General features: G+C 35.8%; 1 protein-coding gene across 5 annotated transcripts in view; it reads left to right on the forward strand.

The window, feature by feature from the left end:
• Positions 1 to 16,844, forward strand: part of LOC138736812 (synaptotagmin-like protein 1) — a 192,213-nt gene that overhangs the window by 152,420 nt on the left and 22,949 nt on the right. For all 5 annotated transcript variants that reach the window (XM_069886859.1, XM_069886862.1, XM_069886864.1 and 2 more), the window contains 3 exons: positions 4,082 to 4,176; positions 8,880 to 8,999; positions 10,370 to 10,545. In XM_069886859.1, the coding sequence (XP_069742960.1) occupies positions 4,082 to 4,176; positions 8,880 to 8,999; positions 10,370 to 10,545 (391 nt within the window). The remainder of the gene's footprint in view (positions 1 to 4,081; positions 4,177 to 8,879; positions 9,000 to 10,369; positions 10,546 to 16,844) is intronic.

Genomic DNA, 16,844 nt, shown 5'->3' on the forward strand with positions numbered 1-16,844 from the left:
TCCCCAGGAGGCCAGTGTCAGAAACAATGCTACAACAGTCTGACTGATGACCCCAGGACCTGTGCTACTCCAGAGATACACCAGAACACACAAAGCAGACTCCCTGGTTGAGAAGATCCACATCCTCCATGTGAATCCCCAATATGCCTTCGTGTAGTACCAGGATGGGAGGAGAGAGAGTCTCTGACCAGGATCTGGCTTATGCAGGGGGCCCCCACAACTGAAGCACTAATTGAACCAACCCCTCCCCTTCCTCACAACTAGCAGAGACACGGCCGAGGATCTGGCCCCACCAGCGGCACCAGCTGCACCACCCCAACCCATATACCCCCACCGAACCAGCCCCAACTGATCTTGTTCAGCCATCTGACTCACAGCCCGTCACACAAAGAATTTCCCAGGAGCCTACAGCAACACCACAGCTAGCACTACGATGGTCAGTTCAATGGATCAAACCACCAGACAGGCCGAGCCTGTAAATAGAGTCTGAATTGACATTGACACTTCACCCCGCCGGACTTTGATTAAAAAAAAGGGGTGAATATGGTGGAACACTGTATTGCATTCATTGTACTGGTTGATCCACCTCCAATTCTGTAACTCCTCCCCCTCTAGGATCCCTAATAAAGGTGATATTGTCCAATCCCCTCCCTCAGTACTGCCTTGGAATCAGGTCAACAGCATGTAATCCCATAGTGATTCAAGCCTGTTAATCTTGACTTCTGACCAATTGGGTCTAATTGATAGCGTTATAATACAAAAGGACAGAGTGGATTATTGGTGAGGACAAAATTTTAAGGTTAGATTATTGGTTGGAGGTCAGTATTTATTACAGGAAGTCAACATCACTGAGAATACCTGCATGTAATCTATCCCTAATTGCCCCTGAAAGAGGCAGCAATTAAGAATCAACCATGTTTGTGAATAAACTGGGATTTAGAGTTGCAGTGAAATATAAAGACATTTCCTCATGGAAGAAATTAATATGCAAATAGTGGAACTGCACAGTAGCTCCATCATGTTAATTACTCAATCATAACACCGTAAGGCAAGTATGCATGAGCAACTCCAGTCAGCCAAGTTTTAGCTTTGGTAATGCAATTCAAGTATTCTGATTAGTCTGTAGGGTCAGAAAATTTTGGATTATTCTTTAATCATGAAGAGCAGCTTTTAAATGTTTTCTTTCTGAATAATTGAAACTTTTTTACTTCTCAAATATTCTGTATGCTGACAAATATTCAGAAGTTCTGCTGCTAGGTCAAATAAAAAAAAATATAGAAATTTACAATCTTACTGTATTTTCAGATAATTGCATTTGAGCTTTAAAGTCCTTTTGAAAAACTGAACGATATTAATTGACATCTGTTTCCCATGGTGGGAGAGTCTAGTACCCCTTTCACACTTGCCTGATTGCAACACCTGCGTCTGCAGACGCCGGGGATTGTACTAGGGGTCGAGGCAGTCAATCCTCGGCGTGAGTTGACGTCATCCAACACTGGCCTTGAGTTGATTTTGTTTTCACACTTGCTACTTCAAAGGTGTTTGATTCCTGGGATCACTTGCAAGTGTGAAAGGGGCTTAGGATAAGAGGGCACAACTTCTGCATTTTTACATGAGAGATTGACAAATAAGGAATGTTCCTGGCGTACAGTTCAATTTATGCATCATGGGCTCATAGAGTAGAAAAGTGTGAAAACAAATTATCCATTTTACACCTGCTTTATTTTCGGTCCTGTAGTGCGTGTCGAAAGAACCAAAGACTTGTTGATCCAAATCAAGGCTTTTATTAACTAAAAGACTGGAGCATATCACAAGTAGGTCGACCAGTCCAGAATGACCTGGTCTGGCTAGGAGCAATCCTTTAAGACCTGCCAGTAGGTGTGGCTACACTCTCAGCCAATCACAGTCATCCTACACTACCATCTGATAGAATCTGTACCATCACAGTTCCTATTGAAGTTGATGCTCCCCTTTGTCAATCCATATCTTAACTTAACTTATCCTTGATCATGGATTTTGCATTTTTCGAATTATTATTTTGTATTTGGACATTACTGGCAAGGCCAGCATTTATTAGTCTTAAGGTGGTAGTGATGAGCTGCAGTCTTGAATCTCTAGTGCTTCTGAAGAAGACATTCCCTAGTTGTTGAAAAGAAATTCCAGCATTTGACTCAGTTAAAATCAGAATGATTGAGACAGAGAGAAACTTGCTGTTCAAACTCCCATTAAGAAAGTGACAGTTGTTAACAATCAGACATTAACCAATGAGTTGCAATTAAGTATTTTTGTGCTAACAATCTCATCAGCTTTAGTTGTATTCATTTTGTGTTCAATAAAAATAAGGAAAAGCTATCAGCCAGGTGAAGGTTTTATGGAATGGATATGCAAATAGAACAGGCAGCAATGGTTTTGTAGATAAATGAAGTGGAGCTTCTTTATTTGTCGATTATAGAACCGTCAGCACAGAATAAGGCCCTTTGTCCCACATGTCTGTGCTGAACATGATGACTAAATCAAGCTGAAATTCTGATGCTTGCACAGATTGCTTTCCTTACTTTATCTTTGCAAGTTATTTAAATTAAAGCAATAAAAAAGGACAAATTGTCTATGGAGAGTTATGAAAGGGTCTGAATGTCACCCTTAATAAATGTGGAAGAGATTTACCAGGATGTTGTCTTGATTAGAGGGTCAGGGTGGGAGAGGTTGGACAAATTTGTTTTTTTTTCTGGAATGTGAGATGCTGAGGGGTAAACTGACAATTGCTTATAAATACAGTACATTTCTGATTATCTGAAATGCGAGGGACCGGATGTTTTTCGGTTAATTGAATTTGTTGGATAATTAAGAAATTGCATTAATCAGTCCAGTAGCATCAGGAGAAGACTTGTATCCAATGGTTCAACAACAGGAAAAAAACAACAGAAGGTTTTTCAAGCATAAAATAATGTTTAATTCTTACCAAAATAAAATAATGTGATCTCTCCTTACAAAATAAGATAAATGCATAAATTTAAGAAAAAAATCTTTTTTTTTCAACTTGTGACATCATGTCGCCACCAGAAAAAAAATTTGGATAACTGAGAATTTTAGTTAAATGGTTTTTGGATCATCAGAAATGTACTGCATATAACAGTACATTGAGAGTAATTTCAGAATATTTTTCCCAGGATGAAAAAGTCACATACGAGATGTTTAAGAAGAAGGGTGCGAAGTTTAAAGGATAGCATGGCAAGTGCCTGGAACAGGCTGCCTGGAGTTGTGCTGGAATGCAGATACAACAGTAGCATTCAAGAGGCTTTGAGATAGATGCAAGGAATAGAGAGGTCGTATCTTGTGCAAGCAGCAGACCCTGAATTTTATTGGGCAGCATGTTGGACGCAGACATATGGGCTGAACGATCTGCTCCTATTGTTACACTGGTCTGTGAACAATGCTCTATAATTGTGCATGTATTACACAAAATAAAGTGATCAGTTACATTGCTAGGACAAAATAAGAGCTTTGAAGCTTTGGATTGAATCCTGTCCTGGCTGCAAAGTGCAAGTTAATAAAATAACATTGATGAGTTGCACAACCACCAGGATCAAGAATTTTAAGAGTCATTCTTCCCATGTTTAAAAATGATGATGAACTGCAGATGTTATATACGATCAAGTTTTGTATAGACTGGGATCACATGAGAAAGCACGTGTAGATTTGTCTGATGACATATCCTTTAGTATTCTTCAGAACACATGGGTCTTCATTACTATCATGGAGTGATTGTTACTCAAGTACACTAATTTCCAGTGGTCACTAATGGATTTGACTGAAAATACATACTGTATATTCTGGTTTATCTGAGCAGGTATATATGAAGAATGAAAAACTTTTGCAATGAGAAACAATCTTCAGAACTTGGATTTAATAGGACCAAAGAGGAAAATTTATTTTGGGTCTAAATGAGATTCTGTATTTGATCTGAGATTGAACTGAAAAGGAAGTCTTCCATTATCAATACTATTATCTTCCATTTTAATGTTAAAAAAACCCATAAGTATGGTTTAAAATTAACTGTTGAATAATCTGCTCCTAATTTCAGAGTCCAATAATGATCCTTCAGACATTGGTGTCAAAGTAAATACGGCCACCTCGTTACCTAATCCCAGTGGAGCCACAGTTCCTGTCTTGACATCGGTAAGTTTTTGGGATTGCACGTTTCTGAAAAAAAATGCAAACATGTAACACCCTGGAAAATATGGAAAATACTCATTTACCTCTGAGCAATGACCACATTTCTGTGTTAGATAACCAATTAGCTCAACAAAAAAATGTGATGAATCAACTCAAAAAAAGATTCTTCATGTTTATTTTAAATTTTTATGTCTTATCCTTTCACTACAAGAGGAAAGCTTCTTGTGAGTTTGAATCTGAACACTGATATTATTGTGTAGAATATTTATTAATGAACAAAAGCTTACAGGAGTGAGATAAATCAGCTAGTTGAATGGTGTTATAATAACAACCTTACACTCAATATTTGCAAAACTAAGGAACTGATTGTGAACTTCAGAAGGGGCAATCAGGAGACCACAAACCAATCCTCAATGAGCGGTCAGCAATGGAAAGGGTTAAGAACTTTAAATTCCTGGATGTGAACATCTCTGAAGATCTATCCTGGGGCCTCCATGTCGATGCCATCATGAAGAAGGCTCGCGTGGCTATACTTTGTGAGGAGTTTGAGAAGATTTGGTATGTCATCAAAGACTCTCAAATTTGGGGAGGAGTCACGTGATGGAGTAGTGGCCGGACGGTGAACTCCAGCCCTCTCCAGAAAAGTCGGGAAAAACAAAGGAAAACATAAAGGCACAGAAATAAAAGTTACAGAAAAGTGAGTATAAAGGTGGAAAGAAGATGGCGACAAAAAAAGAAAAATCGAAAGCAACGGTAAGAAGAGAGGAAGAGAAGACAAAGGAGGAAAAAGGTGAAGGCCTTACCTGTCCGAAGAGGCCCGCTGCGGAGAGAGAAACCCGCTCCCTCAGGTCGGTAAATAATGGACTACAAAAATGGCTCGCTGAGCCTAGTAAAAGTGCGCGATGCGAATGAAAAAAAACACACCGACGGGAGGGGGGACCAGCTGGGGAGTCGATCTCCACAGCCGGCAACGACAGCTGCAGAACACCTGCAGCAAGAAGAGACCACAGAAGACAATAGAAACAAGAAAGAAGAGAAGGAAAGGGCACCAAAGAAACAACAGATGGCCAACCCAGAGGAAGAAGAAGAGGAAGAGGAAGAGTACAGTGAAATAGAAGAAGAAAAGAAAGGCAAGATAAAGGATATACTTTCTCTTATTAAAGGATACATGGCAAACACAGGAATTTAATGATTTAAGAAAAAGAATAAACAACACAGAAGAGAAAATGAATAAAATAGAGATGACCTTAACAGAAATGGGAAAGAAAATGGACAAGATGGAAGAGCGGGCAGTAGCAGCAGAAATGGAGGTAGAAGACTTAAAAAAGAAATTGGAGGAATCTAATTAAAAAAATAAAGAGACACAAGAACTACTAGCTCAAAAAATAGATACAATGGAAAATTATAACAGAAGAAATAACATAAAGATAGTGGGCCTTAAGGAAGATGAAGAAGGCAAGAATATGAGGGAGTTTATAAAAGAGTGGATCCCTAAGACCCTAGGATGTCCAGAACTACAGCAAGAAATGGAAATAGAAAGGGCACATAGAGTATTGGCCTCTAAACCACAACCACAACAAAAACCAAGATCTATTGTAGTAAAATTCCTAAGATATACTACAAGAGAAAAGGTACTGGAGAAGACAATGGAAAAAGTAAGAGAGGGCAACAAACCACTGAGTATAAAGGGCAAAAAATCTTCATTTATCCAGATATAAGTTTTGAACTCCTAAAGAAGAGAAAAGAGTTCAATACAGCAAAGGCGATTTTATGGAAGAAAGGGTATAAATTTATACTAAAGCATCCAGCGGTATTGAAAATATTTATTCCAGGACAACAAAACAGACTATTCTCGGATCCAGAAGAAGCACGAAAATTTGCAGAACAATTACAAAAATAGACTGAGGGAGGAAGACGGGTAATGAGAGTTAAAATGATCACGATTGATATGTATGTGGGTAAAGACAAAAATAGACTGAGGGATGAAGACGGGTAATGAGAGTAAAAATTATCACGATTGATATGTATGCGGGTAAAGAGGTATAAGAGTGAATAGAGACAATGTGCATACGTGAATGTATCTGTACTTAGAGGAAAATATAGATAGTATAGACAAGAATTAATAAGGGAAGGTAATGGAATAGAGAGAATAAGGAGGGAATTAAAAGAGTGACCTTTGTGACATATGAAAAGTGAAATCTTTTCTGGGGGGGGGCGGGGTGGGGGGAAATAGCGGTCACTGCAAAATCAGTTGACGCTTGCGAGTGGATTCGCAAATGGAGAGGGGAGATGTGGTTGTCCGACAAGGGATAAAGGACAACTCAGGAGGGGAAGGGGAGATTGGGGATAAATAAGATAGAAATAGGAGAATAAGGAAAATGTTGGATGTTGTAGGAATGTTGTCTTATAAAGAGTTGAAAATAAGAAAACAGAAATGGAAAAGGAGGAAAGGTAATGATGGAAAAACGGAAAGAGAAGATAAACCAAATTTAAAAGGGCTACGATGAACTATATGACTTTAAATATTAATGGAATACATAACCAAATTAAAAGGAAGAAACGACTAAATTTAAATGAATAAATGTATTCCATTAGAAAAAATAACATATAGGTTAAGAAATAATATTGAAATATTCGAACAAGTATAGGAGCCTCACATTAAATACAATAGCGAAAACCTACCGGGGACAAACATTACCTAAGTTGATGGAAGGAGAAGGAAAGAAAAGAATGGACTCAGTAGAATTTCTGGTGTATTTTTGTTGAATGACAACATTGTCTGACTGGCTTAATGCAACCTAGATTGTATACCTAAAATGGATGAGAGGGGGGGTGGGGAGGTGGCTTGGGAGGAGGGGGGGGGAGAAAAAGCCACTGTATATGTGTGAAAAAGAAATAGTGTATATCATGGCTAATGTGATTTATGGTGTGAAAAATAAAAAAAAAAGACTCTCAAATTTCTGCACCTGTACTGTGAACATTACAGCACAGAAATAGACCCCTTCGGCCCTTCTAGTCTGAGCTGAACCATTTTTCTGCCTAGTCCCACTGATCTACACCCATACCTCTACCATCCATGTACCAGTCCAAATTCTTCTGAAATATTAAAATTAAACCCGCATTCACCACGTCAGCTGGCAGCTCGTTCCACACTCCTATCACTCTCTGTGTGAAGAAGTTCCCCCTCATATTCCCACTCAATTTTTCCCCTTTCACCCTTAACCCATGTCCTCTGCTTTGTATTTCACCTACCCTCAGTGGGAAAAAGCCTGCCTATATTTACTCTGCCTATCCCCCTCATAATTTTAAATACCTCTATTAAATCTCATTCTTTGACGCTCCAGGGAATAAAGTCCTAACCTATTTTGCCTTTCCCTGTAACTTAGTCTTAGAAGTCCAGGCAACATCCTAGTACATCTTCTCTGCACTCTTTCTAACTTATTGATAACTTTCCTATAGGTATGTGACCAAAGCTGCACACAATACTCCAAATATGGCCTCACCAATGTCTTGTACAACTTTAACATAACATCCCAACTCCTATACTCAATACTTGGATTTATGGCCAATATGTCAAAAGGCTCTCTTCAAACTCTATCCATCTGTGATGCCACTTTCAGGGAATTATGTATCTCTATTCCCTGATCTCTCTGTCCTACTGCACTCCTCAGTGCCTTATCATTTACTGAGAAAGTCCTCTCTTGGTTTGTTCTTTCAAAATGCAGCACCACACACTTGTCTACATTAAATTCCAACTGTCATTTTTCAGCCCATTTTCCCCACTGGTCTCTGCAAGCTTTTAAAACCTTCTTCACTGTTCACAATGCCTCCAATCTTAGTGTCATCCTAAAAATTGTTGATCTAATTTACCATATCATTGATGTAGATGGCAAACCACAAATGGTCCCAGCATCGATCCCTGAGGCACTCCACTAATCACAGGCCTCCAATCTGAGAAGGAATCATTCACCACCACTCTTTGGCTTCTCCCATCGAGCCATTGTCAAATCCAGTTCACTACTTCACCATGAATACTGAGCGTTGAACTTTCCCGATCAACCTCCCAGTTGGGACCTCATCAAAGGCCTTACTAAAGTCCATGTAGACAACCTCCACAGCCTTTCCTTCATCAACTTTCCTGGTAATCTTCTCAAAAAACTCTATAAGAAATAGAGAGCATTCTGACTGGTTGCATTACTCTCTGGTACAGAGATGCCAAGGCACAGGTCAAGACTACAGAGAGTTGTGAACTCAGCCAATGCCACCATGGGGATCAGTTTTCACTCAATAAAGGACATCTATAAGAGGGTGGGTGTCTTAAGAGAACAGCCTCTATTTGCAAGGATCCTCCCCACCCAGACCATGCCCTCTTTTCATTGCAACCATCAGGAAGGAGGTACAGGAGCTTGAAGACAAACACCCAATGGTAAAACAACAGTTTCTTCCACTCTGCCATCAGATTTCTGAATGGATAATGAACCATAGACATTACCTCACTTTCATATCTTTTGGTCTAATTTATTTACTTTTAAGATGTAATTTATAACAATATTTTGGCTCCTCTAGGTACTGCTGTTGCAAAAGTACAAAACAATACATTTCTGATTCTAAGTGAAGCTCCAGTTGAAGAAAAAATTATGTTGGGCTATTATTGTTTTTCATGAAAATTTCAAAAGTTGTTTCATTTTGAATCTTGTCCCTCCAAGAATGATCCACAGAGTGAAGAGTATGATTATTTTGAAGATTTAACATCTGAATCCAGCTTTGGATCAGATATCCTGAAACAGACAGATGTGCAAGTTGGCTCAAATCTTATTTCTTCCAAGGTACGTTGGGGCCAAATACATTTGGTTGCTTTTGATTAGGTAGATACAATAAGTGTTGTACGGTAAATGTACAGATGTTTCACAAAGTCTGGATATTTGACCACACCGATGTTCCCGTATGATAACATTCACAATACAATGATTATGGCTCTCATGTATGGTAAAGTCAAAAGTCAGTAAAGCCTGAGAGGAAGAAGGAGCCGCAACAAGCTTCATAGAGGTTTGAGGTTAATGTAAAATAAAATCACGTTGTATTGGCATGAGAAATGTACAATAAAGTCATTTGAATTTTAATACAACAGAAAAGCAGGAAACCAGAAAGTACATGCAAAATTAACATTTAACATGGAGAAACTAGTACAATAAGATGACAGTCAGAAATGAACTTGCCACCATGTAAGGTTCAACCATACCCAAAATTTCATCCGTTGCTTTACTGGAGAAAACTGAAATATCAAAAAATGCTGTGATTCACTTTAATATTTGAAGCAAAATAAAAAGATATTGATGGTCTAGAATGTTCTGGCTAAAATGGTTTAGAATTCTCATTACTATGAAATTGTGATCTCCCCTTTCCTCCTTGCTGCAATCACTTTGTACCCTTGCCTCACCCCATGAAATGTTGATTCAACCCACATCCAACCATCACAAGTTTTTTATTTCCTCTCCTCTTTGTACACACATTCTCCATTTTGGCTCTTTAAACACTCTTTAACATGCATGCTTCTTCAAGTTCATCTTTCCATTCCTCTCACTCTGCCTTGCAAGGTACATTTGTGCCCATTTATCCAAAAGATAAAAGGCCGATGGAATAAGGGCAAACATTATGGCTAATTAATTGGCTTCTGGTGGTGAAGACAGGGATAGAAGTGTTAATGGCAAAACGTGGACAAATTTGTTGTTATGAGAACTTCTTTAACTGGGGGAACAAAACAGCTCAAGGAAGCGATGTGAAGGAACCACAACACTGGAGCAACAGGTGATTTTTGCCTCCAGTCACAAACAGTCCACTCCATAATTAGAGTCCTTATGGTCAGAATTTGGAAGCACATATTAACTAAGCCATTTCAATGATTTCTGCAGCTTTTGGTTCTCACCCCTCCTTCCACTTATCAGGTTCACTCCAAACTAGGCAATTCCTGCTCCCTATCTTACTCCTTTCTTCATTTTTAGTTATGGCAAACATTAGTGAAGGAATTTGATTTGTTAATCATTCAAATGTTAATGGTTGTTTTGGGGTTATTTAATAAATTTGGAATTATTGAGTTTCTTTTGTGATATTGTGTGCATCTTAGAGTGGTTGCATTAATATCTTGCAATTCTCAGAATTCACGTTTTGAAAAACATTTGTTTCTCTTGCGTTGTTGCAGCTGAGCGGAAGTTTACAGAGTCTATACAGCAATGCTGGTGATTTCGGAGATGTTCCAGTTCAGGGAGCTGCACAATTCAAATTACAATATGACGAAGCAAAAAAAGAATTTAAAATCCATGTAATGCAGTGCCAAGGATTGGCTGCAGCTAATGCCAGAAAGTATACCTCTGATCCGTAAGCAAACTCCTGAAATTTTGTTTTGGAAACTGAATAGGTGCAAGCACTTTCATGTGAGGATTAATAATTGTATCATAAAAGAGTAAAAACAAAATGAGGCTTTTTAAAATTACAATGATTTAGATTTTTTTTCTTCACAAGGAGAAGCGTATAATTGTGGTGCCATGAAGGGGAGGGCATGTATCTAGACATGATATACAATATTGTAGGCCATATGCATAAAAAGGCCTTTTCCTCAAAAACTCCACTGGGAAACAAAAAGAACCAAGGACAGGGAAAATTGCTAAAGGGGTAGCAGAGAATTGGAAGTGTCTTGCACACAATTGTGGTCAGAACAAATAGCAAGGAAGGGAAAAGAATGGCAGCATCTTTCATCTCTGTAAAAGGACCCACATTTGTTGTCACTCATCCTTTTCCTCAGAGTACACTTAGAAGTTCCAACTGTCATTTTTATGTTTCCTCTTAATGAAGGATTTTGTCCCGAAAGGTTGATCATTCTTTTTCTCCCACTGATGCAGCTTGACCCACTGAATTCCTGCAGCAAATTGTATTTAGCTTCATATGCCAGAATCTGCAATGTCCTGTGTGTCCACTGTCATTTTTATGCTTTTTGCTATTTTAATCTCATATCTATTTTGTGTTTTTTTTTAATTTCTGGAACTTCCCTTACCAAATTCTCGGTTTACTTCTTCTTTTCTAGCAACTTTATAAACTTTTTTTCTCAGACTTAATGCTACTTTAAAAAAAATCTCTTGTACTCCACGGTTGGTCTCGTTTACCTGTTTTCTTTTTAAATGCTCACTATTGCCCATCTGTTGCTATAACTTTAATGGAGTTTCCCTGTCTTTCATAACCAACCTTCATTTCCTTTACAAGGTTTCTCTCTCCATTAAAAGCTATCACGTCTGAGTACTTACAGTATGTTCTGCTTTTATTTCAAATAAAATTTTACTTTTTTGTAATTAGTTTTAAATTTTATCTGTGGCTTATTGAATGTGTGAAGTGAATGTCAGGGGTACAGTGGTTGATTTGGATTAAATTAATGCTTTTCAATATTTAAGCATATTTTTAAGCAAAAAGTATGACACCTGCCTAAACTAGCTATCATGTCTGTGTGGGCCAATTGAATGCTTATCATTACTTGTTAAATGTTCAATGCAGAATAGTGAAATTAATTAGCATTTCAGATTCATTTTTAGCTCAAGTGTTTTACTCAAAATTATCAATACGTGTGCATCACCCAGATATTAAAATAAGAATGAAGCTTCTTTTAATTTACCAATTTATTGATGAATGCACAGTAATCTGTGTAAATCTTTCCTGAGCCACTTCCCTTCGAAACTGAGTTGATTTGGTGCAAGGAATAATTAGTTTGCTGATAACTGACCAATCGGTAATAGTTTCTCTTTATTTTTGAATATTGTATTTAAAATTTTTCTCCATACCTGAGTAATCAGAATTAATGTAATAATACAGATTGAAAAAGAAACAAATCAAAAGTTACATACATGATGGTAATCACTCCATCCCAAAACCCCTCCCTCAAAATAGTCCATATAAAAGATATAACATAGCTGTATAAATGTAGAAAGAAAAGATAAATTTTTCAGGATTCCACAGAGGGATCTCATTTAACACACATAAATAAAAAATTCTTCATTGCACCTCAGAGGAGAATCTCGAAGGTCTAGAGGGATAGAAAGGATATTATTACAAATTTCAGCCTAATTTTTGGGTGTACGGGAACCAAATTTACAAAAACATAGGATATTTATTTCTCAAGCTATATGTATTTTTTTCCAAAGGAATACAACTTTGAATTTCGGCATGCCATCTTGGCATGCATAAAATTATGTCTGATTTCCAGGTAACTGCAATACTAACACTACTTTAACAAATTTCAATTGATTTGTAGATAGTTTTAATTTAGGCCATGTTTTTTCAACATTTTCTAATAAAAATAAGTCCAAATTTTGCAGAAAAACAAGTCCTGTAACTTGTTTCAAAAATTTTTGTAAATCTACCCAAAAAGATCTTGCATTACTACAAAATTAAGTTGAATGCAAGAAAATTCCTGCAATGATCTGATAAATCTGATTTTATTCTATTCAATTTCTGTGGTGTAAGATATAACTGATGTAAAAAAATTATACTGAACTAATCTATATCTTATATTGATAGTATTAGTCATACAATCCCTACATAGATCTGCAAATATTTGCTCAGCAATTGCAATATTTCAGATCTATTTCTTACCTTTGTCAAGATTTATGAACATCTTGTTTAAAGGTTCCTACTTGTAATAAAGGGTATATCACAGAAGTAAACTTTTTAACAATTCCTCTTCTAAACTAAAAGGAAGTTCTACTTTAGTACAACTAGGCAACAACATGGTTGGTCCTAACTTATCTCTCAAATATCCTTAGTTGGAAATAACAAAAAAAGATTGTTATGAGTTATACCATATTTATTTGTCAAATGACATTAATTTATCCCTTTCATAACAATCTTCAACATTTATAATCCCCTTACAAAACAAACTATTCAGAAATTGATTATCCTTTAAAAAATATATGAGGATGTTGAATCAAATTCATTTCAGGTGATATATGTTCTCTTACACAAATTTCATCATTTATTCCATATGTTAATCAAGTGTTTCAATAATGGGGAATTTTTTTAAATCACCAACCATTACTTTGGTTCCCACTTATATATAAATTCTTCTGCTTTTCTCTCTCCTATTTTATTAAATTCTATTTTAATTCATGCTGATTTTTCCCTTTCAAAAATGCAAGGAATCTCATTTCAACTGCTCAATAATAATTTTTAAAATTAGCAAGGTGCATATTAACATCTCTATAGAAACTCTTACCTTTCCAGAGGAATTTCCTTACATATTTATTCAATTCTTGAAAAAAAAATTGTGATATTAAAATAGGTAATATTTGGAAAAGGTATTGTTTTCTTGGGAATATATTCATCTTAATACAGTTAACCCTTTCCACCAAACTTACAGGAAAATTAATTCATTAAAAAAAACATCTTTCTCGATCTTTTTAAGTAAATGTAAATTAATCTGTATGAATACCTAAATATTTAATACCCACTTTTGGCTGTTTAAACTTTTGACATTGAGTATAATCAACATCTGTTAATGGCATTATTTTACTTTTATCCAATTTATTTTATAACCCAAAACATTCCCATATTCTTCCCATTGAACATATAATTTTCATAAAGATATCCCAGGTTCAGTCAAATATATTAAAACATCATCTGCAAACAAATTAATTTCATGTTCTTCTTGACCTACCCTAAATCCTTTAATTTCCAAATCACTCCAAATTGCTTGAGCAAGAGGTTCCATAGGTAAATTAAATAAAGCTGGAGATAAAGGGGTTCCTTGTCTACTTTGATCTAGCTAGTTGAAATGGTGTAGAAATTTATCCATTAGTCTCTACTTTAGCTTTAGGATTATTATACAATGCTCTAATCCAGTTTACTAAATTCAGTCCAAATCCAATTTTTTCTAACACCTTAAATTAAAAAAAATCCCACTCCAGTCTATCAAGCGCTTTTTCTGCATCTAAAGCCACTGCGACACTCAAATCAGTTTTTTTTGCGCTAAATGAATTATACTAAATAACCTAGCTACATTTTCTGACCACTGTCTCTTTTTTTTTTTAAAATCCTGTTTGATCCATATTTATTAATTTAGGCAACAATGTAGTCAATCTATTTTGCCAAAATTTTCACAACAATTTTATAATCTGCATTTAATAATGAAATAGGTCTATAAGATGAGGGGTTTAAAAGATCTCTATCCTTTTTAGGAATCACTGTAATTATTGACACCAAAAATGATTCTGGGACAGTATGGATTTTCATAGCCTGATCTAATACCAGCATAAATATAGAAATTAATAAATCTTTAAATTGTTTATAAATCTCATGCAGAAATCCACCTTATTCCAGGGATTTATTACTTTGTAATGAACCCATGGCTTCCCTCATCTCTATCTCTGTAAAAGAAACATTCCAAACTTAGACTAGGCAACATTATCTGTGATAAATAACTATTTTATTTTTGTCTTTTAAAGATTCTGAACTATATAATTTCAAATAAAAAAAATTAAAAGATTCATTTATTTCTTGAGGCCTTTAAGTGACTATGTTAGTATCACCTTGAGGTCTGTTCTGCCTTTAATTGCCAAGCTAATAGTTTACGTGATTTCTCACCTAATTCATAATATATTTGTTTTATTCTTATAATTGGTTTCCTAGTTTTATAGGTTTGCAATGTATTATACTGAAGATACTTCAGAACCCCATTTTTGAAGATCCTTTTCCAAAACTGTTATTTGTTTTTCTAATTGATCAATCTCTCTCATATAGTCATTTTTAATTTTTAGAAGTAAAACTTATAATTTGGCCTCTTAAATATGCTTTTAGAGGATCCTATGTAATAAACTTATCATTTACAAATTTGTATCACAAAATTTGTGTTCGAACTAACTCAAAAATATTTTCTTTTCCATAATGAAGAATTCAATCTCCATTTATAGATGGTCTTTTCCTTTTCAAGTATTTCCACCATTATTAATAAAGGGGAATGATCAGATAACATCCTCACTTTATAATCAGCTTCAAGAATGCTAGCTTGCATTTGTGCTGAAATCAAAAATAAATCAATTCTAGTATAGGAATCAGACCTAATCAACTAAAATGAATAATCTTTCTCTCTTGGGTGAATCCTCCTCCATTTATCTACTAAATTCAAATCATTCATCAAAAACAATGCAAATTTTACTGCTTTTGTTCTCATTGTTACTCGAGTAGATCTATCTAACTATGGATCTAAAGAAAAAAATTAAAATTGCTTCCTATTAAAATATTTGTATGTGCCTCTGCTAGATTAAGAAATGTTTCTTGAATAAATTTCTCATCATCAGTATTTGGAGCATACAGATTTTTAAAAAAGTCCACAATACAGAAAATTTGGCAGTGTGCCATTACATATCTCCGTGCTCGATCAATCACATTTTGAATTTTAATTGGAAGATTCATTTTTTAATTAAAATTGCCACACCTCTAACCTTAGAATTAAATGAAGAAGACACTGCATGCCCAACCCAATCCCTTTTTAAATTTCAAATGCTCTTTTTTCAGTCAAATGTGTTTCTTGAAGGAAGGCCACATCAACTCCCTTTTTCTTAATATATGTTAAGATTCTCTTCCTTTTTACATGCCCGTTTAACCAATTATCATTAAAAATTACAAACTTTATTAGCTCACTCATCACAATAAAACATAATCAATCCCCTCCATTAACCACCCCCCCCCCCCCCCCGCACCGCAAGTCTCCTCTAATTCCAATAAGTAATATTTCATGTGCTGGTATGCATCCTCTCCAGCAATCTATATAAAAGAAAGAAAAATACAAAGAATATATACTCCCATATTGATATAAAATAAAACCATCCCAATAAGTGTTGTTTACCCTTCATTTTTATGGGAAGTGACCAAAGTCACAGAAACGCACATAATCCCGGAACTCCCTTGGTATATTTAATACATTAAAAAAAAATAATTAATTACTCACATTTAAAATAGCTTCCTGGAAATCAAATAGGAAGAGAGAAGAGAAAAAAGGAAACAGATCATCCCATGAAAGATACAGTATCTTTTTTGGAGTTGCACTTTAGGGAGCCTCCAAGCAAAATCTTCCTCTTGAGCAAAGTTAGAAATAATCTATTTTGGTCTCCAGGCACAAAAATCTTCAAAGTTGCAAGGTAATGAAGAACAAATTTATAATCTTTATCAAAATGAACTTTCTTAGCTGGATTGATTTTTTCTTCCTTCTCTTCAATAAATCTTCACACAGATCGGGATAGAATAAAATTCCATCTCTTTCTCATTGTAACGGGCCTTGCCATTCCGTTGCCCCTCTCACAGCAAGACTTTAAACCTTCTCTCTGTCTTGATAATGCAGGAATTTAATTAATATAGAATGTGGTCTTTGATTTGGAAGAGGCTTTGGACTCAGAGCCCTATTAGCTCTTTCAATTTCAATTGGATTTTCAAAGTTTTGCTCTTCCAAAACTTCAGGAATCCACTTTTGAAAAAAACAAATTGCTTTTTCTTCTTTTCCTTCTGGAAGGCTTACTATTATAATATTATTTCTTCTGCAGAAATTCTCCAGTACATCCACTTCCTCTAAAAGATTTTGATTCACTGTAATTAAACCAGTAGTTGTATTTTCCATAGTAGATACCCTGTCTTCAACATTTTGC

This window comes from Narcine bancroftii, chromosome 6 (assembly GCF_036971445.1).
Source record: "Narcine bancroftii isolate sNarBan1 chromosome 6, sNarBan1.hap1, whole genome shotgun sequence".
Taxonomy (NCBI): Eukaryota; Metazoa; Chordata; class Chondrichthyes; order Torpediniformes; family Narcinidae; genus Narcine; species Narcine bancroftii.